Source organism: Mustela putorius, unplaced genomic scaffold (genome assembly GCF_011764305.1).
Source record: "Mustela putorius furo isolate JIRA1106 unplaced genomic scaffold, ASM1176430v1.1 tig00537335_pilon_pilon_pilon, whole genome shotgun sequence".
NCBI classification, from domain to species: Eukaryota; Metazoa; Chordata; class Mammalia; order Carnivora; family Mustelidae; genus Mustela; species Mustela putorius.
This window is the reverse complement of record NW_025422457.1, coordinates 3,692,909-3,720,259: the sequence shown is the minus strand read 5'-3', so window position 1 is coordinate 3,720,259 and position 27,351 is coordinate 3,692,909. Positions and strand designations below refer to the sequence as shown.

At 50.8% G+C, this 27,351-nt stretch overlaps 1 protein-coding gene across 1 annotated transcript in view; it reads left to right on the top strand.

Annotated features, from left to right (window-relative positions):
• Positions 1-27,351, top strand: part of NCF2 (neutrophil cytosolic factor 2) — a 30,563-nt gene that overhangs the window by 727 nt on the left and 2,485 nt on the right. Inside the window, exons 2-14 of the mRNA XM_004767935.3 lie at positions 1,340-1,422; positions 8,518-8,626; positions 13,009-13,143; positions 13,787-13,894; positions 15,353-15,412; positions 16,756-16,799; positions 18,459-18,600; positions 18,826-18,894; positions 19,802-19,877; positions 21,572-21,597; positions 21,996-22,147; positions 22,265-22,376; positions 26,942-27,119. Of these exons, the coding sequence (XP_004767992.1) occupies positions 1,340-1,422; positions 8,518-8,626; positions 13,009-13,143; positions 13,787-13,894; positions 15,353-15,412; positions 16,756-16,799; positions 18,459-18,600; positions 18,826-18,894; positions 19,802-19,877; positions 21,572-21,597; positions 21,996-22,147; positions 22,265-22,376; positions 26,942-27,119 (1,294 nt within the window). The remainder of the gene's footprint in view (positions 1-1,339; positions 1,423-8,517; positions 8,627-13,008; positions 13,144-13,786; positions 13,895-15,352; positions 15,413-16,755; positions 16,800-18,458; positions 18,601-18,825; positions 18,895-19,801; positions 19,878-21,571; positions 21,598-21,995; positions 22,148-22,264; positions 22,377-26,941; positions 27,120-27,351) is intronic.

Genomic DNA, 27,351 nt, shown 5'->3' with positions numbered 1-27,351 from the left:
TTTCTTCTACGAACTCGTGCTGGCTCCTGGATCCTCATCTTGCTGCTGCACACCTATTAGAAAACTCCTCTTTGGGCTTTCCAGGAATTTCATATGTGTGAGCTTTGCCTGCCCTAGAGAGCAAGGGGAGACGCTTAAGAAAAATAGGTGTCCTGTCACGTGACAATTCTCATCAGTTATAAGGGGCACTTTTTTAAGGAGAGGCTGGCACGAATCATACCATGTTGATTAATGATGTCTGCAGAGGGCACGCTGTGGGGTGTCTCCTCAACTGTTTTTTCTCTGTCATATTCCCCATTGTGGGGTTGAGCCCTCTCAGTGATCACTGTTTGGGTGGGTCAGGGAAAGCTGGAGAGGGTTTGGAGTGTGGGAGCAGAAGATCTAGGATCGAATCCCACCTCTGCCTATTTCTGGACCTGGGGTTCTGGCAAGTCATGAAGACTTCCTGAGAGGGGCAGACATTTTGAGGATGAAGTGAGGCACCAACTACTAGTAGATGCTGTGTAACTTCACACCATTGTGTAAATGTTAGCTCTTATTCTCCCCCCCTTGACTGCCAGTCTTTGCAAGGGGGTGTGGACAGGTGACTGACTCCCCAGCGTCTTTAGAGACTCAGTTCCTCCCACAACCATCCTGGCCATGGCCATGACCAGCCAGTGAGCAAAGACAGAAGAGAGCAGCCACTTGGAATACAATCCAAGCACACAGTCCACATCAGACCCCAGGGTGGGCAGACGGAAGCAGGCAAGGGTCTCACATCTGGTGGGAAGAGGCCTGTACTCCCCAACTCCCCACAGAAGCTGAGCGAATAGCACCCCAGATTCCAGGGGCTGCTGGAGGCAGAGTGCACACGGTTGGGGAGAGAGTTGGGCCAAGCATGTCCATGTGTCTGGACACAGCTATGCCATCACCTGCCTGCTTGCCCCCTGCCAGATCCCCCTTCCCCGCACGAGATCTGTCCTCACATGCTTCTGCTACTGGTGCTCAGTCGCTGTACCTTTCTTTGATTCCCTGGGTCAGGCCCTATCCCAGCATTTTATAATGCATTCTGGTTATTATTTTAATTGCATGATATTTATTTACTTAATCAACATAATACTGTATATAACAGTTTAATTGTTCTCCTATTTCATTACTTTTATTATTTTAATCCGGTCAATAATCTCAAAAGGCAAAGATTAACATCTCCATCTTATAGAAACACCTGACCTCTAAGTTTCTTGTTACCTTCAAGACATCGACCCTTCTCATACCCTTTTTTGCCTCTCCCTCTGGGCTCATCTCTCCTTCCTCACTGCCTAGCTCCTGGATCAGGTCTGGACCCTTCTTCTCTCCACAGGCCTTCACCAAAAGCATTAACCGAGACAAACACTTGGCAGTGGCGTACTTCCAAAGAGGGATGCTCTATTACCACATGGAGAAGTAAGTGGTCCAGTGTTGCGCAAGCTGGGGAAGTTTTCAGAGAAGCCACGACATGGTTTTGGCACTGCTAGACTTTGTGTTTGTGAAGTATCCTTCCAGCTTCTGTTGGGAAGTGTGACTGACCGTCTCTGGACAGGTTATGCAATAGGTCAGTGTGAGGCAGAAGCCTTCCCCAGGGAAGGAGGGAGGGAGTGCATGCCTGCCGTCCAGTTAGCAATCAGCAAACTCACAGCGTACAGGGACCTCACGTAACCACCACAGGCCTTCCCTCCAGCTGGTGTGACCCCTCCCTGGCATCCCTGATGGGTCATAGCTTGGGCAGCACTGGTTGGTAGTATTTTGGCCATCAAGGGAACACCCATGATGGTCTTCTACTAGGAGGCAGTGAGCTGTCACACAGTGAGGATTTGCGTGAAACCACATTGAGACCTTCCTTCATTCCTACAGGATGTGTTTTCAAAAGGCTGGTTTAATCCATTCAGTGAAATACCATGTAGCTACCAGAATGAGAATGTAACCTATTAACATTCTATATATAAGGATATACTAATACAGATAGATAAGTGGCATTTATATTAATATGGGAAAAAATTCATAGCAGATGTTAAATTTAAAACACAGATTTCAAAAGAGTATGTACTTTTTTTTTCCCCCCCAAAACAGTATGTGTAACATGTATCCCATTTCTGTTTGACAGAATGGTCTGGAAGGCCATAGGCCAAAACATTGCCAGCAGTTCTTTCTGGGTGGTGACATTATAGGGATTTCAATTGTCCTTCGTCTAGCCTGTCTGTATTTTCTGTCATGTAATTCCATGTTGACTATACAGTCAACATGGAATTATTAATAAAAAACCAAAGAATTAGAAAATGAAAGTTGATCTCAATTCCCACTACTTGCCCCCAGGATACCCCCAAAAGAGACATACAAATAACAAAGGAAAAATATTCTAAGCATTCACTTAAAATGTGTTAGGGGATGGCAAACTTCCCTTTGTAGGAATTGTTTCGTTAGTGGGCACAAGTTCTAGGGAAGGAGAATTTGGCTCAGCCTAAGGAAGAACTTTCAAACAGTGAAAATGGTGGTGGGGGCATGGTGTGGGTGGCGTGATGTGGGCGGCATGGTGTGTGTGTGTGTGTGTGTGCGCGCGCGCGCGCGAGAGAGAGAGAGAGAGCGAGAGCGCAGGAGCAGCAGGTGAGGTGGGGCTTGATGGGATGGAGGGGAGATAGCAAAGAACATCCGGGGATTGAGGAGCGATGGGACTCTCGTCCGGGGCAATCTTGAAAGGCTTGGATCTCAGGGTCTAGTCAGAAACAGTCTGGAAAACTGCTGTGCTCAGCTGTTGCCAGGGGCAACCACAAGAAGCTCAGAGGACTTGCAAGATGTAGATGCGACCACCTGAAGGGGGAAGGGCAGTGGGAAGACTTCCCTTCCCAGAGGAAACCCACAGACACAGAGGCTATCTAGGGAGAGAAAGCTGGGGACCGAGGGAAGCTATGTACAAGCATTTGCCTTTTGGTGGCGTCCTTCCTCTGTCTCCCTTCTTAGCATGATTCTTCCTCGTTCCCCTTCCTCATCCTTATATTCTCCAGATGGATGGAATTCCCAGGGAGGCCAGAGCACCAACCCTCCAGCTGATCTTAAATCTCAAAAGACAAACTCTAAAGCCATCCTTTAATTAGCTCTAACAGCCTGTACTGAGGGGAGAGAACTGACAAAGAGGGAAGGCTCCCACAAGAAATTTTTACACAAAAATGTCCACGAGCCCCAGAACCTGCAAGGTTCAGATTTTAAGTGAAGCAGACAGATCTTAGATCTAGGAATGAGACCGAGGATTCAGTTCGTCTGTGGTTGATAATAGTTAAATCTGAGAGAAAAATCTACTGAGGTTCATCTTCAATTCAGTAACGGTCTACTGAGGAAACAATGTAAACGAGGCACTATACTGGACTCTGAACTGCCTGCTTTTCTTTTGCTCATCTGTTCCCATTGGTGTCCCCACCTCCCAGGCTCTGCTCTTGACCCTTTCCCCTTTTATCCCAACAGCAGTGGTTGGGTTTTTTTTTCATACTTATTTATTTCAGAGAGAGAGAGAGTGAGTACACGTGCAAGAGCACAGGGGAGGGCAAAGGGAGAGAGGATCGCAAGCAGACGCCCCACTCAGTGCAGAGCTCGACTCAGGGCTTGATCCCAGGACCCTAGGATCATGCCCTGAGCCAAAATCAAGAGAAGAGTCGCTGGGGGAGGGCACCTGGGTGGGTCAGTGGGTTAGGCCTCTGTCGTCAGCTCAGGTCATGATCTCAGGGTCCCAGGATGGAGCCCCACATCGGGCTCTCTGCTCAGCAGAGAGCCTGCTTCCCCCTCTCTCTCTGCCTGCCTCTCTGCCTACTTGTGATCTCTCTCTCTCTCTCTCTGTCAAATAAATAAATAAATCTTTTAAAAAAAAGAGAGAGAGAGAGAGGAGTTGGACACTTCACCAGTTGAGCCACCCAGGCACCCCAGAGGTGGTTGTTTAATGGCAAAATGTATGGCCTGTCTTTCCAGAAGAGCACACACATCCTTCTATGTACAATATCAGGGGGTTCAGTGTCCCCTAAAAATCCATACGTGAACCCTAAGGGATCTCACCCTCTCCCATAGCATTGACCCTCACCTGTAGTCAATCAGCTGCTAAATCTCTCCCTGGGATCAACCTGTCTCTTCTCCAAACTTTGTCAAGTTGACCTCTCAAGTTCTTCAATACACCCATTTTTCTCCACCAGCACCACCCTGGTTTAGACCCTCATTTTCACCAGGACAACTGAAATTACTTCCAAACTGCTTTTCCAACCCCTAGTCTTATTCCAGAGCGATCCTCTTTTAAAACAACAACAACAACAACAACAAAAACACCAAAAATAACAAATGTGGGGCACCTGGTGGCTCAGTTGGTTGAGTGGCTACTTTCAGTTCAGGTCATGATCCCATGACCTAGGATCGAGCCCCGAGTCGGGCTCCCTGCTTGGAGAGGGAGCCTTTCCCTGTTCTTCTGCCTGCCTCACTGTCTACTTGGACTCTCTATGTCTCTGTCAAATTAAAAAAAAAAATCTTTAAAAAAATAAATGTGATCCGCTTAATAACTTCCAGTGGATCCCAGTCCTACAGGATGAAGTTCCCTGGGCTGCTCCTACGTGGTCCAGCAGCTGCCTATGCTCCCACTTGTCCTCCACCAGTTTGCCCTGGCGTGGCTACCACTCTCTTCTGCACCTTCTAAAATAGTACCTGTCCAGAAAACAAAACAAAACAAAAAAATAGTATCTTTCCACTCGGTGACAGGGGTTGGCTTGGCTTGTATATTTGTCTCCTTGACGACTCTCTTTCTTGAGAGATGAAATCTTATTCACTCATATTTCTGTGTCTAATCCAATAATAAATACTTATTGAATTAATTAAACAAAAGGAAGCGAAAGGTTGCTTAAAGAGGTTTCCTTAAAGGAACTTTCAGTTTAAGGAACCTTCAAATTAAAAGCGGAAACAGGTCACAAACGCTAGGAGCTATCATGCAAGGTGGAAAGGGGCAAGTGCTATGAGAGAGAATTTTGAAATAAGTGCCCTAGGCACATAGGAAGATTACTTCTTAATGAGGGGGCTAGGGATCCCTCTAGATTGCAATGGGGGTTGTTTAGGGTGACGATGGGATGTGCGCTTTTCCTCTCAGCTCCCACTCCAGTCCCCGCCCTTCTCGTGTTGCTGTGCGGCCCTCCCGTCATTATGAAGTTCCACAGGACAAAATTTGGGTGCATTTCTGAGAAGCAGGTGGGGCCTGGGTGCCGACTATGACCGACCCTCACCTGTCTGACCCAACCTTGCCCTTTGAAAGGGGAAAGGAGCTCTACGTGGTGGCGGTTCCAATTCTGGGCCTTAGGAATCTCAGGGCCAGGTTAGGAACAGCAAACCCTGTAGACGGAGCCGGCCCACGGAGGCAACACAGCAGAGCTTCTCCATGGTGTCTTTGCAGTAGGAAAGGGTCTGAGCCCAAGCTCCGCCTTGGAGGGCTCTGACATTTTGACGTCCTCCAGCTCGCTAGAACTCTCCAGTGTCCTGGACACAGGTGCATGAGGGGCAGGATTCTGGACTGCAGGGGACTTTGTGGGATGGGAACAGTCAGGAACGGCGGTGGTTACTGAGAAACCTCAACAGAGAGGACTGCCAAGATGGGGAGTATATACCCTCTTGGGCTCAGAGCTATGGAAAGCCCCTAGAGGTTGGTGGTGTGTTGGTGAACCCCTACCTGGAGGAATGGGGGCTCTGGGTCCAGAGCAGGGCTGGGGTGGGGGAGTGTCGTTGGTAGGGACAGCGTGGGAGGAAAGTACTCCCACCCGTGCCCCGCAGAACCTGACAGGAGGATGCCAGCATCCTGGCCTCCTTGGGAACACTGTAGGCTCCGAATGGCTGGAGGGTGGTGGGGGCTGGCTGAATGAGACTTGGGAGTCTCACACTGAGCTTATGCAGAGCCTGTACAATGGGGAGCAGAGCTGAGTGTCAAAGCCCGTGCAGCTCCAGGTCAACGAGGGGGGGTGGCAGGCGGTCAGGGCGATGCTTTAAATCCGACATTTAGCAGGGGGCCTCCACCCCCGTTTCTCAACACAAAGTGAGCACTCTGAATAATTCCCCAGCACTTTCTCTACCACCTCCCCTGGGGGTGCAGTTCTTTAGAACCTGATGAGAGGGAGAATTCTGAGGACTTTGTTGGGCTCACTCGTTTCCAGGTAGTCAATGTAACTTCACAGCTGCAGTTCTCCTGCTCAGCCAGCTGGCCCAGGGGCAGGTCACATGACAGGGTGAATGCTGACCGCACTCCAAGTGTGTTCCGAGGTCCTTCAGCTGCCTCCCAGGCAGGCTGTGGAACCCAATGGAAACTGCATCCGCCCGACGAACCAGTCACCCAATCTCCCAGCTTAGAAAGGAGCAACAGGGATGCCTAGTCTCTCCCCCTTCTTGGCAGTGTCTGTAAGAACAGGTCAATGACCTTTCTTGCTCCTTAAGGAGTGTCCTGCAGGCTCTTAGCACGTTTGACAGTCATCTACCTAAACAACAAGGCTGTGTTAGAGAAAGCCACTCTCCTTCAGATCCCGCCTGTCTTCTTTCACTACTGCTAAAGCCACAGGTGCAGTGTGAGTGACCCCGAAGCAACGGTGACAGCATAGGTAGTTTCTGCCCCAGCTGCCCTGGGCACACGTTCCTTAGGATGGTTGGGTCGGCCCGTTGAGATCATGCTTCCACCGGCTGAGACCGTGGAGTTTATCTCCAGATAACACCTAATTCACTGTAGAGTGTTATGCATGTAATAGATGATTGGCATATGAATGTCATTGCCAGAATTTTAGAGCTATGCTAATAACAATAATAACTAATAATAATAATAGTAATAATAAAAGTAAATTACTGTGTGTGCTAAGCATTCCCAGAGTTGCTCAAGGCTAATAATAGAGTCTACATGGGGTGCCTGGGTGGCTCAGTGGATTAAAGCCTCTGCCTTTGGCTCAGGTCATGATCCCAGGGTCCTTCGATCAAGCCCTGCATTGGGCTCTCTGCTTGGTGGGGAGCCTGCTTCCTCCTCTCTCTCTTCCTCTCTCTGCCTGCCTCTCTGCCTACTTGTGATCTCCCTGTCAAATTAATTAATTAATTAAATCTTAAAAAACAAACAAACAAAGTCTATGGCTGCCAGGCCCCTGGGGACAAACTGCCCAGGTCCTGAGCTCCTGGGTGCTTCATCATTGTTCCTACAGCCCTGGGAGGCACATGTGACCATTTACTCTCTAACTATAAAGAGGAGGAAACAGACTCAGACAAATTCAGTAACTTCCTCTCTGTCACCAGATTGTATGTGGCAAAGCTAGGACTCAGGTCCAAGGCGTTTTGGATCTGGGACCACATACTAGCAACGGCCTCCTATTACAGGCTCCTCAAATGCAATACACTCCTTTTACGGGATACACTCATGTTACTGACATGGAACCTGAGGCCAGGAATGTGCTCTGCCAGGGTCTCCCGGATAAGAGCAGAGTTGGTGGATCTGGTCCCCTTCTCTCAGCGCCCGTCCCAAGGTGCAGGCACGCATCACCAGCCCGTGTCCGAATTTCAGGCACCTTTGTTTCCGTTGCCCAGGTGGAACCATGACTGGGCAACGACCTTTGTTCCTGCAGGGCCAGTGAGTTGAGGAGGTGGGGGCAGCTTGATTTTCACGTCTCCTACCCACTGCAGCCTGATTGCAGCTCCCTCTTCCCAGGGACTCTGCAGAATTTAAGGGCAGGCCTGAGAGACCTAGTCCAGGTCCTGCCCATATCCCGGTGGGCATTACTGATGTGGTCAGCCCCACTGTCTGTCACAAAGCCAGTGACAGCAGCCCTGTACACCTTGAGCCAGCCAGCACAATGGCAATCCAACAAAGCAAATGGCCAGTGCCAAGAGTAGGGTTGGAAATGCCATCTGGCTTAACTGGTGGTTTCTTTCTTCTGTTTTCCAAAGTGTGTGGAGAGGGAGGAGGCTAAGAAAGCCATGAAACCAAAAGCTGAGTTGGACTCAAAAGAATTGGGAGGAGAAGGCTCTGGGAAGGAGAGCAATGTCGTTGGCTCTGGAGAGTCTCTGAGCCGAGCCAGGTCAAGCTAGCCTGGCCTGGCATTGAGGGGTGGGGTCGGGGGGATGGAGCAGGGGTTGGGGGTGTTATGAGGAGTGAGCAGGGCTCCAGATCGCTGCATGGGGCCTTGGGGCGGGCAGGTGCTGGCGCTGCTGGGAGAGGATGAGGGCTCTGCTGGGAAGTGAAGTCAGAAAGGTAGGAGTTGGATCCTGTGAACAGAGAAGAAAGTACCCATGATGGCCTGAATCTGGGGGGATCCCCAGGGGTGCTGGGATGCACACTGTCCCGGGATGCCACTCACACGAAGTAATGTGGAATACTGGGGCTCAGCCTTGGCAAAGAGCTAAAGCAGAACAAAAGGGATTGGAAAGTCTTCTTGCCCCAGTGAGACAGGCCGGGGAAGGGAAGCCAGTGCATGTTCTACCTGCATTTGCTCCTCTCTGCCCTGGGCCGTGGTCTCATCTCCCTCTGTCCCGCAGATATGACGCAGCTATTAAAGACCTTAAAGAGGCCTTGACTCAGCTTCGAGGGAACCAGCTGATAGACTACAAGATCCTGGGGCTCCAGTTCAAGCTGTTTGCCTGTGAGGTAAGGAGGAAGGGCCCAATCCGGGCAGGAGCACACAAAGGCTGAGGGAACAGCAGACAGTTTGGATGCCCAGCGATCTGCTGAAACCTCTGGGAGCTTGGAGAAGGCTTCTGGGCCTCAGGACTCAGAGTTCCCCTTAAGAAAAGGCTCAGATCAATAACTACAGGCTCACCCCGGAGTCTCCAGTTACTGAGGGCATGCAATATATTGACATAAGGCTCAAAGTACCCTTTGGAAAGGAGCTTGCTGGGTTCTCTGAAGGGATGGGGACCGCCTGTGCTGGCCTATGAAAGTATTCATAACAATTTGCATAACAATTTGCATAATTCCAGCTGACAAGCTATTTGCTCAGCATTATACCAACACATCCAAAATCATGGGTTCACTATCCATGTCATAACCCTCCTGAGCTCCTGAGTTCCAGACCACGCTCTTTGCTATTCATGGCTCTGGCTTTGTGTGCTTGGTTGATCCCCAGAGAAATAGCAAGGATAATTTGGCACAAATCTGTCCTCCCCAGCTCACAGAACAAATCAAAGTACACATTTAGGAAAGGTTTCCATAGAAGGATAACTGACTTTCTCTATTACCAAAAGGGAGAGACATGACCAGCTCTGACTTCACAGGCTCGCATGCTTTTTCCAACCAACCCCCCCAGCCCCCCTCCTAAATTCCAAATATACACCACTAGCTTGAAAAACGAAAAGGCCTGCAAATATCATAGATCTTTATTTAGAAGAATCGCTGATAAAAAAAAAAAAAATCCCCTTGCTTTAGTTTCTCAGGCAGGAGAAAGCCAAGCGTTCCCAGGGTTGCTCAGGGCTAATAATAGAGTCCACAGCTGCCCAGGCCCCTGGGGACAAGTGCCCCCATCCAGCCCGGCGGTGGCGAGCTTGCCACTCACTTCACTTCTCACCGGCCAGAGAAATGGGGCTTTGGGAATTTCAGGAAATTGGTTGGCATTTGGCCAACCTTCTAGAGAGAGGTTTCTCGACCATGCCACCACTACTGATTTGCTGGACCAGATAAATTTTTATTGTAGGGGACTGTTCTGTGCACCCATCAGATGCCTCTAGCTCCTCCCCTACCCCTCCACATGACAACCTAAAATATCTCCAGACATTGCCAGTCGCCCCCACCCCCTCAGTGAGAACCACTTATGCAGACTAAAGGGTTGGGGGACTGATTAGCTATAGAAAAAGGATCATAAAATGGGGGCATCCAGGCAGAATCCCATGGGAGAAATGCTTCCCTGGTGTTCGAGTTGAACTGACCTGGGGTCAGGAAATACTGGTTTTATAGTCCTTTATGCAAGTGAACCTGGAGTTTCCATGGTCTCCCCATGAGACCCTCAGTCATTTTTGTACATATAATGCCACCCCTCTCTTCTCACCACGGTCTGACCCTCATTTCTGAGAAATCACAGCGTCCTTTTTGAAGACCTTTAGGCTTTTCTAGTCATGGAGTCACAAAAGCCTGTTGTGGGAGAAGGTCTTAAGAGAAGGGAGCAGAGAACCTAATAGGAATGTTTAAGGACCTGAGTTCTCCTTCCTGTACTCATGGCCAGGCTGGGCCGCACCAGTCAAACATGCCCGCAGAGGACGACAGCTCACTGAGGCCCAGAAACAGCCTGGGAAGGAAATGCAGACCTCTAGTTCTGGGCTTGCTCCCGGTGCCATCACCCAGCAACACCACTCACTCACTCTGCGAAAACGTAGTCCCACCACATGTCTGTACTTGATAAACTGTTCATTTTGTCTGGCTGGGGCCCTGAACCAAATTGTTGATGTTGGTGGCAGACTGTCAGAACAGAGGAGAAGTGCATCGGTGATCTGTTGTTGAATAGCAGATTACTCTGAGATGCAGTCGCTTAAAACAATACCATTTATATCTCACATTTTCTTGGGTCAGAAATCCAAAAGTGGCTTAGTTGGGGAATTCTGGCTCACAGGCTCTCAAGGGCTGGCCGTCAAGATGTCGACCAGGGCTGCCATCCTCTGAAAGCTTGACTGAGGCCGGGGGAGGGTCTACTTCTACGATGATTTACGGGTCTGGCAAGGTAGTGTTACTTGTTGGCAGGAGGCCTCCATTCTTTGCCACCTGAAGTTCTCTGTAACACTGTCTGAGTCTTGTCAGGACATGGCAGCTGGCTTCCCCAGAGAGTGTAATGATCCAAGAGAAAGTAATATCGAAGACCAAAGTCTTTCATAACTCAGCCTCAATGCCGCACCCCCTCATTTCCATAATATCCAATTGGCTGTCCACGTCAGCTCCATTGGATGTGGGAGGGAACAGGAGGGTGAGGACCAAGAAGTGAGAATCTTTGGGAGTGATCTTGGAAGCTGGCTACCACAATGGCAAAGACTTTGGAATCAGGCAGATGGAGATCTAATCCTGGGCAAATGCTTAGCCGTTGTGTGATCCTAGGTGAGTGACGTGTCAATTTTGAGCCTTAGGCTCCTCACCATCTGTAAAGGGCTGAGTGCTTACCTCATACACACTCATTAATAGCCCCATGGATTTTATTTTATTTTTTAAAAAATATTTTATTTATTTGACAGAGAGAGATCACAGGTAGGCAGAGAGGCGAGCGGAGAGAGAGAGAGAGAGAGAGAGAGAAGGAAACAGTCTCCCCGCCGAGCAGAGAGCCTGATGCGGGACTCGATCCCAGGACCCTGAGATCATGACCTGAGCTGAAGGCAGAGGCTTAACCCACTGAGCCACCCAGGTGTCCCACCCCATGGATTTTATAATGCCAGGCAGCTCCACAGACAAAGTGGCAGCAACCAGAAGCTCACGGTCACGTGTAATGTGAGATCGTAAGGTCAGGACAAGAGGATTGCAGTGGAAACACTATGCAAGCACAGAAGCGATGCCTCTGCTCACCTGGTGGGATTAGAGATCAGGCAGATAAAGTGGCCTGTATTAGGCGGTCCGTGGGCGGCCTCGGTGAGGACGAGGATGAGGATGACAAGGAGAACGGCAGCGACACCGCCTCCAAAGGCAGCACTGATTTCCAGGAGAGCACCATCCTTCGTAATTTTAGCCTTTTGATTATAAACAGCAGGTGTCCCCAGATGGCATCGGTCTGCAAAACTCAGCCCTGTCGCCTTCCCCAAAGCCACACAGGCAACTCTAGCGGGACAAAAGCCCTTCTCTGCTCAGCCGCCCTGCAAGGCCCAACACGGTACAGCAAACAACAGTCGTGGTAGTAGTAAATACATGTTGAATACGCATCCTGTGTCAGCAACCCCAACTTGGTGCTTGATACGAATTATTTCATTTATTTCTCAGAACAATCTGGAAGCAGGCAATGTTACTGCCACAATTTGAGAGTGAAGCTGAGGCCACCTATTAGACATAGGCCTGGGGTCCCTGTGCCTTCTCCTGTCCCCTGCAAGTCCTCCGTGGGGGAGAGAAGGCCAACCCCTCCCTTCCCCACTAGGCTTCAGTTGACCAACTCTATCTCTTCTCTGGGACTCCAGAGAACCAGCCCCACCAACCCGGGGCAGCAGGCTGTGACTCCTGGTTACACCTGAGAAAACCTCGCAGCAGCTCCTGGCTGTCTAGCTCATGGTCCGCTCAGGATGCTGGGGCACTGGGGGACTCCACTGCACTCTCGCGAGAAAGAAGGAAAGTTAGCCCTCTTTGTTAGCTGTCCGCCTGATCCTCTTCCGCTCTCTGTTGCTTCCCATCTTTGCTTGAGAATCTTCTCACTCCACTTAGTCGTTTTTTATCTTGCCGACGCATCCAAAAGATTATTGGATTCTCTGTGTAAGTTGTAAGGCGTAGTGATAGATCGGATGCTCGTGATCCTACCACCCAACCCGAGACCTGGGAAATCATGATTCTCCGAGAACGTGCTATTCCTGCATGTCCCCGGGGAAGCGCTGGTCTGGGTTTGTGCCGAGTCTCTTTCTGGCTTCACTGCCCTTCTGCCCGCAGAGTTTCCTCCTACCCTGAAACCATACCACAGTCCTATTACTCATTACCATGCCCCAGGCGGAGTTCTGCAGCTGCTGGTACAGGATGATACGTCTGGAGCCCTCTCTGTCCCCACTCTTCACCTGTCCAGTCTTCTGGCCTGGGCTCGGTGGCACCAACACAAGAGCTTTTGTCCCCTCCTGATCTGTTTGGTTGTTGAAAGAATAACGCACTTAGTGTTGGATTTATGCACCATATGACGTTTTCTTAACACCGTCCTCGTGCTGGACATCACCTGGCCGCATAATTGATGGTGTTGTATTGGAGATACCCCCGGGAAAGCTGAGGAAGGCAGGGATGTCAGCCGGCAACGTCCCAGGAGCAGACAGGCCAGCTCTTCTCTGCTGCCTCGATCTGGAGCCGCCTCAAGTTCTGTGTTGTGGCCTGTGCTTTTCTAGGTGTTATATAATGTTGCTCTCATGCACGCCAAGAAGGAGGAGTGGAAGCAGGCAGAAGAACATTTAGCTTTGGCGATGAGCATGAAGTCTGAGCAGAGGCATACTAAAATCGACAAAGCCATGGAATGTGTTTGGGTAAGCGTACTGATGACACCGGGTGGCTGGAGGGTTCTCACTGGAGTTCTCTCTGCTTCGGTGGACGCGCAGGTTGAGAAGTCGTGGACGTGGTGCTTGTACCCTCTCTGAGCTCTGGGTAACACCGATCCCAGGGTGGGGTCCCATGTTTTGGATCGTGAATCTGGCAGTGTTAAGTCCAGGAGGCTGTGTGGTAGCTCTGGGTTGGGGGGAACAAGGAACACAAGGCTGGATCCCAGCACAGGGGCAGAGGCCGTGCCTGCTTGCCCACCCCTGAGTCCTCGCTGGCAGCCCCAGGATGGTCATGGCATGGGCCTTGCGTGGACCCTGGCCACCTTGTGGTTGCAATGCCACCTGTGTTGAGTCTGTGGAGTGGGGAAGGGGCAGCCCCCCCTCCTTCCTTCCCCAGGGCATAACACGGACAAATGTCCATATAGCCTCTCAGGACAAAGCGATATTGAAACCAACTGTTCTCACCTTTGACATTCAGAAATTGTCACAAAGGCAGGCTTTACACATGTAGAAAAACTGCTTTTGTGAGGTTACCTTTGTGAACCTTTGCATCCATTGAGTGAGGGAGGCAGGGCAAGCATCACGAGCCCCATATTGCAGGTGAGAAAACACTGTGCTCTCTGTGTTCTAGAAACAGAAGCTGTATGAGCCCGTGGTGATCCCTGTGGGCAGGCTGTTTCGACCCAATGAGAGGCAAGTGGCTCAGCTGGCCAAGAAGGATTACCTAGGCAAGGCGACAGTAAGTGACTCCCTCAGCTTCCCCGGAGGCTCCTATGGTGTGCGCCCTGTGAGGACCAGGGTGGGGGTGGGGACAGACTCCGGGGAGGAGGGCACCCCCCCCCATGATGCTCCCCTGGGACGGCAGCCAGAGACTGTTGGCAGCGTGGGGCTCTCGCTGAAAGGTGGGCAAACGCTTCTAGCTTATCGTTTCTGGCTCCTCTCATTCCTCCCTTCCTGCCTGACCCTGCGGGAGAGCCTCGGGGAGCCACGGGGTTAGTCATCTTAGTCACTGGTAGCTGAGTCTGGGGGACTGAGCCAGGGAGGAGAACGGGGAGAAAGTGCAGCTACAGTCACCTCAGCAAATGGAGAGAAAGCATGTGAGAGAAACGGACAAGCTCAGCATTCTCCTGGCTTCATGCTCTTCCTAGTCCCGCTTCCGCAGCCCTCTGAGGAGACGCCTTTATAAACTGGACTCCTTTAAATCCAGGTCTTAAATCCTCCCAGAGGTGATTCAGAGTGAGCCTGCGGCCCCTTGCCATAGCTGCACTTGACTTTGACATATCCTTAGGGCTAATGGGTTCCTACTGCCTGGGCAGCTGGTTCTCTCAGAGCTGCAGAGTTCAGGAGCGCCTGGGTCAGTGGAAACACCCCAAGGCCTGTCAGTGGATGAGTGGATAAACGTGTGATGCAGCAGAATGGCCATAAGAAGCAGTGAAGTACGGGGCACCAGGGTGGCTCAGTCTGTTAAACATCCAACTCTTGATTTCAGCTCAGGTTCTGATCTCGGGGCTGTAGGGTCGAGCCCTGTGCCGGGGCATGTACTGGGCATGAACTTGGAGCCTGCTAATGTCTCCCTCTCCCCCTCTGCCCCTCCCCGCATCTGTCCCCTTCTCTTAAAAAAAAAAAAAAAAGGAATAAAGTGTTGATACAAGTAACAGCATGGGTGAACCTTGAAGACGTCATGCTAGGTGAAAGAAGCCAGACATGAAAGCCACATGCTACATAATCCCTTTCACATGAACTATCTAGAATGGGTAAATGCACACAAATAGAAAGCAAATTGGTGAACGCCGGGTGCTGGGAGGAGAGGGTGTGGCATGTCTTTTTGGGGGTGAGGAAAAGTCTTGGAACTAGATAGAGGCAGTGGCTGCACAGGATTGTGAACGTCCTCGATGTTACTGCATTGTTCACTTTAAAATGGTTAATTTTGTATTATGTGAATTCCACCTCAATTTAAAAAAAGGACAGAAAGAGAGAGCGGAGAGAGCCTGCTGGGTTAGCAGGGCTGGGCAGGTACTAGTTTCTTCAGTTGCTGGAGCTTGTAACCCAGAGGATCAGCAATCCATGCCTTAGCCCGTGTCTGCCTCTGGGGGCGGGCTCGCGGGAGCACGGAGAGAAAGGCGGGAATCGTGGGGAAAGCCAGGCAGCGTGGGAGATCTGTGCTTCGGAGCCTCCCGCGCTCCTCTCTCCGTTTCAGGTGGTGGCGTCTGTGGTGGATCAAGACAGTTTCTCGGGGTTTGCTCCTCTGCAGCCACAGGTGAGGCCGTCCCGTCTTCCTTCCCGGACCCAGGTCTCCAGAGCTCTCTGGAAACAGCCAGCTGAGGCAGTGTTTGTGCCGAGCTGCCTCATTAGAGGGCTCCATAAGCTGACCTCTTGGTGTTGCCGGCGGTGTCTGCTGGCCATTGTGGGTCACAGGTTCCACGACTCTTGGGAGAATAAGGCAGTTTTAGGCTTAGCCTCAAGTTCCCAGAAACCAACCCCCCCCAAAATGCCAGTTGTCATGCCTCTGCTGTCGAAGAGGGTTTCTGTTGACCATCTCTCCCGAAGCCTGGACTAGGCTCCCAGGAAATGGGAACACAGCGACGGCAGGCTCTTTGATGAGGCCTCTTCTCAGACACAGTGGCGAGTAGGGGCCTCCATGGGGCCTGCCCTTGTGTGGGGGATCCCCTTGAGAACACGATGGGTGCCCCCAGTGAGCCATTGCTCTGCCCGGTCCGGGCTCAGAGATGCTTCCAAGCAGACTGCGTGACAATAGGTCTAGAAACGTGAAGGCCTTTCCCTCCTTGTGAGGGAAAGAAGGTAAGACAGGCTGAGGGACATCTGACCGCCATTGCACACGCGCTGGGGAGGGGCTTTGGAGTGGGGCACCTCCCCCTCCAGGCTGCACACTCCTGGTCACTCCCGACAACGGTGCCCACAGCCTGGGGCAGAGTGACGGCTGCTAGCCCAGAATGGGACCGACACCGGGGCTCTGGAGGGTGAGTGAGCCAAGGAGGATGGATAGATTCAGGATCCTTTGATTCATGTCTTGACCATGAAGCTGAAGGGTTAGGTCCTTGTGGAGGACCCCCGGTCCACAGAGCAGCCAGAGAGACTCCAAAAGGCTGAAGAAGCCCCGATCAATGGACTCCACGATATCTGGTGTAGAGCAGAGAGCACACTGAAAGGAGATTTCTGCCTGGTCAGGGGACGTTGAGTGGGTTTTAAATACCCACAAGTGTCACATGATACAGCAGACATTAATTATAGAACAGAGCTTTTGGAAACTGTCCTAGGAAAGGACAGCGCTCAAGGTCAAAAGCGCCCTTGTGAGGCCATGTTGCTCTGTGATGGCGAAAATTCTCTGGAAACCAGGACTGGCTGAAGACGAATTGCTCTGCTAGGGACACCTGGACCCTGGGGAGCTGGTGGGAAGGGTTAATTTTCCAGTGTGTGGTCAAGGTCCATGGCGCCCTCTCCCTCGCCCTCTCCCTTGACAGTGTTCCCACAGAGCTTGAAATGCGTCGTTTGATTTTTGGGTTCGGGAGAAGGCTCACATCACCACTAACGGTCTGTTCTCTCCCCCACTCCTTCCCTTCATTCCTCCTGAATGTTCACTAGGCCGCTGAACCTCCACCCAGACCCAAAACCCCAGAGATCTTCAGGTAAGTTCGGTTTAGAGCAGGATGCAGAATCTCCGAGCTCCAAGCCTGAATTCTGGCAACCATGGGGGCGAAGAAGATGAAGCTGGGGTCAGGGACTGAGTCCTGGGGAGTGTAGCCTCGTGTGTGGGCTCTCCCTGTTTTCAAGGCTAGAATGGAGTGATGTGGGGGGATGGGAGCCTTGATTGACTCTGGTAGGATGGACCACAGGGGTCCCCAGGTCCCCACGCACAGCCACCCACACGTGGGGGTCCCTACTGGAGGGCAGCAGGTGTCTGTGGAACAGAGCCCCCCTGTGCAGAGGCTAGAGCAGTTTTGTCCTGACTGTAGGCACTTCAGAAAAGGGGGAGGCCAGAGCTTTATGGAGTCGGGGGAGCAAAGTGGGAAGCTAGACGGTGTGTCCTTTCCTGAGTGGGCATTTTTCACTCCTTCTGGACACATGGTCTCTGGAGAAGTAAGAGGAATAACTCAGGCAAAAGAAGCCGCTCTTCTATAAGACAAGAAGCCAAGAATGACACAACTTATAGCTTTCTGAAGAATTCTTCTAGCAAAGAAGCAAGCCCGATCCCCTCGCCCATAAAGAGGGTTTTTTTTTTTTAATTTTTAATTTTATTTATTTTTATTTTTTTAAGAATTTACTTATTTATTTGACACAGAGAGAGAGATCACAAGTAGGCAGAGAGGGGCAGGCAGAGAGAGAGGAGGAAGCAAGCTCCCCGCCGAGCAGAGATCCCGATTCAGGATTCGATCCCAGACCCCGGAATCACAATCCGAGCCGAAGGCAGAAGCTTAACCTACTGAGCTACCCAGGCATCCCGTTTTTTTTTTTTTTTTTTTTTAAATGAAAAAAGCACCACAGCAACTATAAAAATGAGGGGGCTGATGAGCTCATTACTAGCTCTGCCTGCTGGAGGAGTCTGTCTCTCCCACGCAAATAGCCTGTTGTTTGGAAACAGAGAGCAGGGCTGAGGGGAAGGGGACAGAGCGGAGGTGAGAGGGAGCCCCCCACCAGAGCAGGGGCCAGCCCCACACTCACACATTCCAAGGAGGCCCAGACTGTACAGCCAAAGCCTCCAAGGGCAAAGGAGGTCTTGAAGAAACAGTAAAAGGACAATGACATTGCTTAGCGCACAGCTGGCTGGCCTCAGGCCCCCTTTACACATCCGGCCACTGCCCATAGCTGGCCTCTTGCTCTTCACCCCCTTACCCCCCCACCCCGTGTGCTCACTGGCTGGCGGGGCCTCCAGGTGACTTGGCCCCCCACCCCCTTTCTCAGCCAGCTGGCTCTCCCCCGCCCTCCACCGTGTGTGTTCATCTTGTCCCACAAGCCCAGCCCACCGCAGCCCAGACTGGAGAGCTGGTCCAGCACAGCCGGAAGCTGCCTCCTCCGAGGAGAGAGGAAGGCGAGGAGGGCACGGCCTGGGGGTCTCGTGTTGTTTTGTCTTTCATTCTCGTCCCGCGGCCTATGTGGTTATGGTGCGTGTTCACGGGCACTTTCCTGCCCGGTCCTGCTCAGGTCCTAGGGGCAACTCAGTGCTGAGCTAGAGGGTGTCTGGAGCACATGTCCCGGCCCCAGGGCCACTGTCGTGCATGCCATGGTGCCATGCGCAGGACGCAGTCCACACTGGACAGAGGACGGAGTCTCGCGTCTGTCCCCCGCAGGGCTCTGGAAGGGGAAGCTCACCGGGTGCTGTTTGGGTTTGTGCCCGAGACGTCAGAGGAGCTGCAGGTCATGCCGGGGAACATCGTCTTTGTCCTGAAGAAGGGCAACGACAACTGGGCGACGGTCATATTCAACGGGCAGGTATTCGGAGGACCACGGGTGGGTGTGTCGGCCACGGGATCCTGGCAGCAGACGGCGGCGCGTTCTGGCGAGCAGCATCTGCTGCCTCGTTCACAGCCCGGCTGCCCGCCTTCGTCTGCACCCCCATTGCTCCCCCACATCCCTGGGCCGTTGGGTGGTCCGGGTCCACAGGGCACTGAGGAGCCAACTTGTTCTCCCCTTTCCGATCACGCGATGCTGCCACAGAAGGGGCTCGTTCCCTGCAACTACCTGGAACCCGTCGAGCTGCGGATCCCCGGTCAGCAGCAGCCCCAGGTAACAACGTGCCTTGCTAGGCTGAGCCCCTTCCCACCACAGCCTCCCCGGAGGGGGACAGGGCTGTGTGGAAGAGGCGCTGGGAAGGTCCTTCCACTCCCAGTCCTAACTCCAGCCGCCCGGAGTGGAACCTGGGGAGCAACGAAAGCCCCCAGATGTGCTGAGGGAGGGTCTGAGGGACCTGTTGGGCCCACCCCACCTCTCGGATTCCTCCCGGTCAGGGGTGACTTGGGATCCAAAGCCTGTAGTACAGGAAGGTTAGATCTTCCCGGAAATGTCCTCCTCACCTAGAAGAACCGTCTGTGTGTTGGCTGGTGACAGGCCGGTAACAAAGAGAAGTCCGTTTTAGAGCACAGAGTCGGAGTGGGCCTTGCCTGCCACGGCTCCTCCCTCCCTGCTTGAAGGCCTGCCCTTCCGCCGGTGGTCTTCACTGGACCTGAACTGCCGTGTAGATGACCGACGGTGTCTCATGTGTCTCTCTGGACACACTGCAACCAGCTGTCCTCTGTGCGCTTGGCCCTCCCCGGTCCGAGTTACTGTACTCAGATAACTGGAAGTGTTTTAAATGCTGTACCGATGAGGGATGGATTTTTCCTTAAGGGGCGGGATGTGGAGCCAGAGGGGAGCTGAGGCAAGACTCAGGTCCTCCCTCATCTCCAGAGACTTCCAGTGCTGCTGAAAGGGGCAGGCAGCAGGGGCCTTTTAGGTGGGGCTTAAGGTTCTTGTTTCTACTGTGATTTCTTCCCACCAGGTCAACCCGCCTCCTCTCTAACCAGCACTTTCCTTAGTCTCCCCCGAATGTCACCACTGCTCCAACTTTTAGGAAGCCGTTTGCCTTTCCTTGCCCCGCCCCCCCCCCAAACTCCTACCTAAGGACTTGGTCTCTCACCATCTCTGTCACCTCCAGGAGGAAGCCTCCCCAGAGTCTGATATCCCAGCTCCTCCCAGTTCCAGCGCTCCTGGAAGACCCCACTTGCCACCCGGTTGGTGTCCCTGGAAAACACCCTTGGCCTGGGTATAGGAATGCTCCCGGCTGCTTCCTCGCAGAGCATTGCTCTCCCAGCCTTCTAGGACATTCTGGTTTCTTCTCCTCCCTGCATGTTGCTCAGCTTATGAACCCATAGCCCCAGGGCTCTTCTCTCCTGCACCACCCACCCACCCAAAACATAGGAAATAAGACACCCTTTGCCCCTATCTACTCCAGAACACCCACAGGGAGCAGGTAAATGTAGCTGGTTTCAGGGGGGCAGTGAGTGTCTCGACTTAAGTGGTCACCAGACCCCTCCATCATGAGGTACAGAAACCATGTCCCGGAAAGGTTGAAGTCAGTGCATACGTTTACCTCAGAGGGGGATGGAGTGGCTCTTTTCGAAAGTCCCGGAGCTCTATCTGGAAAAGAAACTGCTCTGCAGAGCCCCGAGGGATAGACCACGAACCAAGGGCCAATGAGAAAAGGACGTTGTCCTGCTGTCTGGAGAGGGCGGCCTTGGGAGGTAAGGGGAATTTGGTCACGAATGCCGTTTCAGCTGATTCTGGATAAGTGCTCGGTAGAGATGCATTCAAGAGGCGGTTTGTCCAAATCCTAGATCCATGATAGTTAGGCACCCCCAGATCACCAGAACCCCTTGGGATGCTCCCCACACCTCCATATTTATTTTGAAAACTGTCGAACCTACAGACTGAAAATTGAAAGTGTAGAACAATAGACTCCAGAATACGTTTCACCTAAATTCACCAACTGTTAACATTTTGTATCACATCCTTGCCCACTCCCCTCCCCACCCCCAGCCACTTGAAAGGAAGTTGCAGATTCATGGCCGTCACCCTGCACTTGAGTATTATCTCCTATCCTCCTGCATAACTACAATTGATACATCTAGGACATTGAAGGTTATTATAATATTATAGAGTGTATATTTCATACTCCTATTTCTCCAGTGACCCCTCAAAACATCCTTGATAGCTTTTTTTTTTTTTTTTGGTTTTTACCTTTTCTCTCTAGGGGCCCATCAAGGATCACATATTAGCCTAGGAAAATTTTATGACTATAGATTCCTAGACATTTGATTCCGATTCTTCAGGATTGGAATTGGGCTTTAGAATCTGTGTTTCTAGGGAAAAAATAAGACAAAAAACAAAAAACCTTTCAAGTGACTCTAATGATTAGCTGGGTATGAGATCAATGGTCTTTTTTTCCATTGTGCACCCTCTATAGTGATTATCTTTATGCAGACTTCTCATATAAATTATGTGCTTATGGCCATATTCATATACATATTAGAAACAGGCACAAAAACAGAGGACAAGGGGGAAACGAGTGGTTCTAACGTTGCTGCTATGGTCCCTGGTTCTTCTTGCACTCCCTGCTTTCATTGCTCAGCGCCCACTGGTGTAACTGGACTTTGGGGTCCCTGCTCACCCCATGCACTGCTGGGGTGGGATGGTCCTTTGATATTCGCCTGTACGTTCCCCAGAGGCAGGGACTGGGTTTCTCTGTGTGTTTGTGCTTTGCCTTGCACATTTCCCCCAAGTGCGATTTTCCCTACAGTTTAAGGTTAAGAATCACCCCAGAGATTTAAAGGTAAGAAGTTGGGTGTCCTATTCTAAAAGGTTTCATTCTGTGGAAGGCAGGGAGTATTTATTCAACATCTTCTTTTTATTCATCTTCTCCATTTAGGTCAAAAAGGAAAAGAAGAGCCCAAGGTAAGCTTTTTCCTTGTACTCTTTCAAGTGGAAGAGAAAGGAAAAGCTGAGGCTCTCCGCCGTGAGCAGGTGTCCCTGGGATACAGAAGGAGTCCCCGAGGAAGGGTGGGCCGGCTACTACCATACACACGGTCGACAGGGTGGAGGGCCCCATAATGACTTTCCCCACCCCGTGCACACATTTCCTACTGGCCTGGAGTGCGTGGGCCAGCTCTTCCAGCTCTGTAGGAATTCCTATCCAGGCAAGAGTGGGGCTGTGGGCCCTCTGAAAGCCCCTTCCCGTGAAGCCGGCTAGCTATTGGCCTCTCCTTGCTGCACGGAACACTCCCCGTGATCCAGGATGGGCTGAGAGGAGGCCACAGACCCTCATGAGCTCCCTCTGCTTCCTCTCCCCTCAGGAGGGAAAGCTCAGCGTTCCCATGCCCTACACACTCAAGGTGCACTACAAGTACACGGTGGTCATGGAGACGCAGCCCGGGCTCCCCTACAGCCAGGTCCGGGACATGGTGTCTAAGAAACTGGAGCTCTTGCCAGAACACACGAAGCTGAGGTGAGCCCATGAAGGTAGCGGGGCTCCATCTGGGGACCTGGTGCTGGCCTGGAGGAGAGAAGACAATGGTTTTTGTGCTGATGTTCTCCAACTTGGTTCTTACTCGCCTCTGCCCAGCTATCGGCCTCTGGACAGCAATGAGCTGGTGCCCCTTTCAGAAGAGAACATGAAGGCCGCCTGGGGGCAAGTGAAGAACTTCAGCCTGACTCTGTGGTGTGAGAACACAGTGGTGAGTGCAGGGAGCCCAGGGCCACCTAGCGTCCTCTGTCTTTTGGGCCCCTTCCTCAACAGCACGTACCGAGCCCCGGCCACAAGTCTGGCACTGTGCTTGGTGTTGAGGATATGGTGAGTCACGAGCCACACCTCTGCCTCCCTTTCCCTGGCACCCCGGTGGCAGCCTGGAGCGGGTTCCCTGCAAGGGAAGAGGAGGCCCCGCAATGCACAGAAAGCCTCCGAGTCCCTTCTAGCTGCTGCCCCACCCAGCGGTTCCAAGGTTAAACCCAGCGCTGTCAAGCAAGGTCAGAATGAAATCCTAGCTTGAGGCTGAGCTCCTCGCCATTCTTCACTGTCCGTTTCCATGCGGAAGAACACTTGGGAGTGGAGGATAATAGTTTGCATTTATGTCACAGAGAGATGATTTGGATTACAACCTCCCAGCAATAGCCAGAATCTATTGAACGTCTCCCAGGTGCCAGACGCCACGCTAAGTGCCCGCTGCATGTGCATTCTCAGGGGCCCCACGACTCCGTGAGGTATTGTTAGCCCGTTTCGCAATTTAGGTAAGAAGACAAAGAGAGGTCGACTTGACCAAGATGACACAGCGGGTCGGTAGTGGAACCGCGGCCCAGTGAGAATTTTGACTCCAGAGTCTGTACTGTTGAACCCCTTTCTAGACCACAGGGCCTAGAACAGAGGTAACTCACTGCCCAGTAAGAGTAAAGGGCATTGGGGGCAAAGTTAGAGGCTAGGAGTAGTAGCTACGCACTAACACTCTTGACTTTGTCCCTTTGTCTCCAAGGGAAAAGAAAATTTCTTTTTTTGTTGAGGTTAATTCCCTCCTACAGCCATGGCTCCTGAAAACCATCCATGTTCTATGAACATTTCGACGTACATTTTTTTGCCTTTTATGTAATTTCATATAAGTGGAGCATATAAATGGATTGTATAGTATATATATGCACATAAATTCACACGATCCATTTATATGAAATTGATGGACTATTAAAAGTTATAGGCATGGTATATATTTTTACATATATAATGTAAATATACATTATAATATGTTTATGTATAAAATCTCTGTTATATATATGTCACTATATATATACTATACACACGAACTTTCAATAGTCCATCAGTTTCGTAATAAAGGGATCATACACTAATATATAAGCTTTTAATAGTACATTTCAATATATTCTTTTCCTTTTTTTTTTTAATTTTTTAAAAGATTTTATTTGACAGAGATCATAAGTAGGCAGAGAGGCAGGCAGAGGAGAGGGGGAAGCAGGCTCCCTGCTGAGCAGACAGCCCAATGTGGGGCTCGATCCCAGGACCCTGAGATCATGACCTGAGCTGAAGGCAGAGGCTTAACCCACTGAGCCATCCAGGCATCCCTACTTTTCTGTCTTTATATATACTTTTGTGGTATAATAGTCCATTTCTTTTGATCACTAATGGTATCACTAAATGAATAGTAGTTTGTTTATTGATTGACCTGTTGGTAGACATTTGGATTGTTTCCAGTGTTTGGCGACATTTATTCTTCAACAAACATTTGCTGAGCACTTACTGCTCTCTTGTATATTCCTGGAGATACAAACACTAACAAAACACAGGCTCTTCTTGGGGGAAAGACGGGGGCGGACAGGATTACAGAGCGTGTGTTAGGTGAACTGATGGAGACAGATGGTGTGCTGTGTTTCCTAAGCGCAAGGGAGGGTGTCTCACCCAAAAATGCTAAAGGAACTTGGGACAAGTCAATAGTCAATAGCCTTCCTAGAGAGAATAATGCTGAAATTGTCTTGAAGCATAGCCCAGCGGTAAAAGAACTAGCAAGGTGGAGGAGGTGAAGAGGCCGTCTTAGATGGAAGAGCAGAGGGAAGACCCAAAGAGTTGGCAGTGGTGACAGACACAAAGACACAAGCTGGAAGGCTGCATCATGGAAAGTCTTGCATACTGTGGCACTCGGATGGGGTTGTGAGCAGGGTAGAAAAATAGGAGGAATGATGGCTTGGGACGGATGATTCAGGAACCTAGGAGCAAGGGAGCGGGTGCTCTGGGAGGCAGGCCAGCCCGCAGGCTTTCTTTGAGTGCTCAGCTTCCCGTCCACAGTCCTGACACTGAGGGGTCCCAACGCACAATTGAGGAGATCGTAGCTTCCACCGACCAAAGCCGCTGTCAGCTGGGGTCCCTCTGTTCTCCCCTGTTTCCTGCTTTAGCATGTTTAGATGGTGGCATCTGCAGTTCCATCAGTAAGGGGTATGACATTCGACAGGTCCTACGTGAACCCTTTGGAGAGCTACTATTTTTTACCTCTGAATGGATTTTGAAACCATGGAAATGAGCGCATAGGCCAAGCTCTTCCAGACCATCTGGGCTTGGGGCAGTGGGCTCTGTGGGGGCAGAGTCCCTCTTCTAAACCCTCAACCCCACAGCTGGACAGGGGCTTCTGCTCAGCTGGGGAAGGGTCTCTGGCAGGTTCTCACTGAAATCAGATACGTGTTAGTTGGGAAAGAAAAATGAGTGGGAGAGGCAGTAAAGAGGTTGGGCCCAGCGGAAGGCCCAGCGGTAAGCCCCAGGTCGGTGGTGTTTAAGGGTTCAGAAAATTTTGTTCAGGAAGTATGGCCCCTGGACTCACTGGCGCCCAGGACCCTCGGTGCAGGACGGCGGAGAACAGGTAGCAGTACAGGGGGTCCTTTGGAAGTCTGAAAGGTCATCCTGAGGTTTTCGACGGTCTCTGTCAGGAGGGATCCTTTCAGTATTGTCTTGAAAGGATTCTGCCTGGCCCTTCCGCTCTAAACGTGTTACTTCCCTTAAAAGGGAAGTATTTTCTTTATTGTTTTTAATTATGGTTGATTTTTGTTCTTTGAAGAGCGCTTCAGTATAACTAGTGGCTGTATGTAACTAGCCCTCCCCAAATTCCCAACACAGTCTTCTCGGGATGCAGTCCAGCTTCAGAGGTCATTGGCAGGCATTCTTTTATCACTACCCCTTAGTCCTGGAGGCAGCAAGTCAGGATGTTCTCATTCAGTTGCTAGAAGAGCAGGAAAAGGGACCATCATTTATGAAGTATCTACTCTATGCAGAAACACTTACATTAATCAAGTTTAAATATAAATATGTATATATTGAGACTAGGACTCTCACAGAGAGTTTAAGAATTGTGAGCCAGGGGCGCCTGGGTGGCTCAGTGGGTTAAGCCGCTGCCTTCGGCTCAGGTCATGATCTCGGGGTCCTGGGATCGAGTCCCGCATCGGGCTCTCTGCTCAGCAGGGAGCCTGCTTCCTCCTCTCTCTCTCTCTGCCTGCCTCTCTGCCTACTTGTAATCTCTCTCTGTCAAATAAATAAATAAATCTTTAAAAAAAAAAAAAAAGAAAAGAATTGTGAGCCAGGGACGCCTGGGAGGTGCAGCTGAGCGTCTGACTCTTGGTTTCTGCTCAAGTCGTGATCTCAGGGTGGCAGTGGTGACAGACACAAAGACACAAGCTGGAAGGCTCCTGATACGGAGCCCCGTATCAGGCTCCCTGCCCCGAGCCTGCTTAGGATTCTCTGCCTCCCCCTTCCCTCTGCCCCGCCCCTGCTCACACACGCACATGTGTGTTCTCTCTCAAATAAATAAAATCTTTAAAAAAGTAATTGTCAGCTATTACTATTCTACATCATATTTCATTCTTCTAGCCTCTGTTTCAGGCGAGAAAACAAGTTCAGAGAGGTTTCACCACTTGCTCAAAAACACACAGACGGTGAGCAGTGGAGCTATTTCCACCCCACTGTACTGCCTTCCAGTAAAAGGGCCCTGCCAGGGAACACACGACATTAGAAAGTAAGAACTCTGAACACTCAGTACAGCACTGAACCTCACAGGGTTTCTATTACGGGTTCGTTAAATCCTACGATTCACTTCTCTAGAAAACTGCACCCTTTTTCTCTTCAACATTTGTGGGTCAAAAACCACAATGATAACTAAGGTGTGTACTTAAAACATGTATCAGAAAGCAACGCCTTTATTCATGGCCTGAGAAAGACAATATGACGCTCTGCAAGGTTTCTCAAACTTTAGCAAGTATGAGACTCACCTAGAGGGCTTGTTAAAATGCAGATTGCTGGGCCCCACATGCAGTGGGTTTAGGATTTAACGGGTTTGGGATGGGGCCAGAAATTTACATTTCTAACAAGGTCCCTAGCGTTGTGGATGCTGGGGAGAGGGTGTTAGATTCAGAGTTAGAAACCCGGGTTTGACCTTGGGTTCTGTCGGTTACTTGTGACTCCATCTCTTGTTTTTCCGTCTGCGATGAAATAGCAGTAGTACCTGTTCTTTTTTTAGGATTCCTGTAGGTTTTTGTAAGATTTTTAAGACCACCTATGGTCCTGCAGACCTTTTGGGTTCATTTATCCAACCATCCTGTGTTCCTAAAGTACATGTTGGGTCTGTGCTAGGGACTGATCACACGCTTGGCCTTCATGAGTTTATATCCCAGGTGCTACACTAACGTTTCACGGATTCCTTTAGTGATGTTCAATGTTCACTGGCTGAGAAGTTGAGAAAACTAACAGGCCCTTTTATTATTTCAGGGTGACCAAGGCTTTCCAGATGAACCCAAGGAAAGTGAAAAATCTGAAGCTAATAACCAGACAACAGAACTAGAGCTTAAGGAAGGAGGCCAAGTGGTAGCACTCTTCAGTTACGAGGCCACCCAGCCAGAAGACCTGGAGTTCCAGGAAGGAGACATAATCCGGATTATCTCAATGGGTAGGTACTACTCCTGGATCACAGAAACTAATTTCCATGTGAGCAGCAATAAGTCCAAGGGAAGAGAGGAAGAAACATTAATAACTTACAAGCCAAACTTTAGCCAGTGGTTTCAATGTCCTTCCTCGCTTTCAGATGGAGGGAGCAGAACGGAGCGCTCAGCCTTTCCATCTGTTGCTCCAGTGGGGAGGGAAGCAACAGATGACAGACTCCGCTGACATTTTGATTGTTA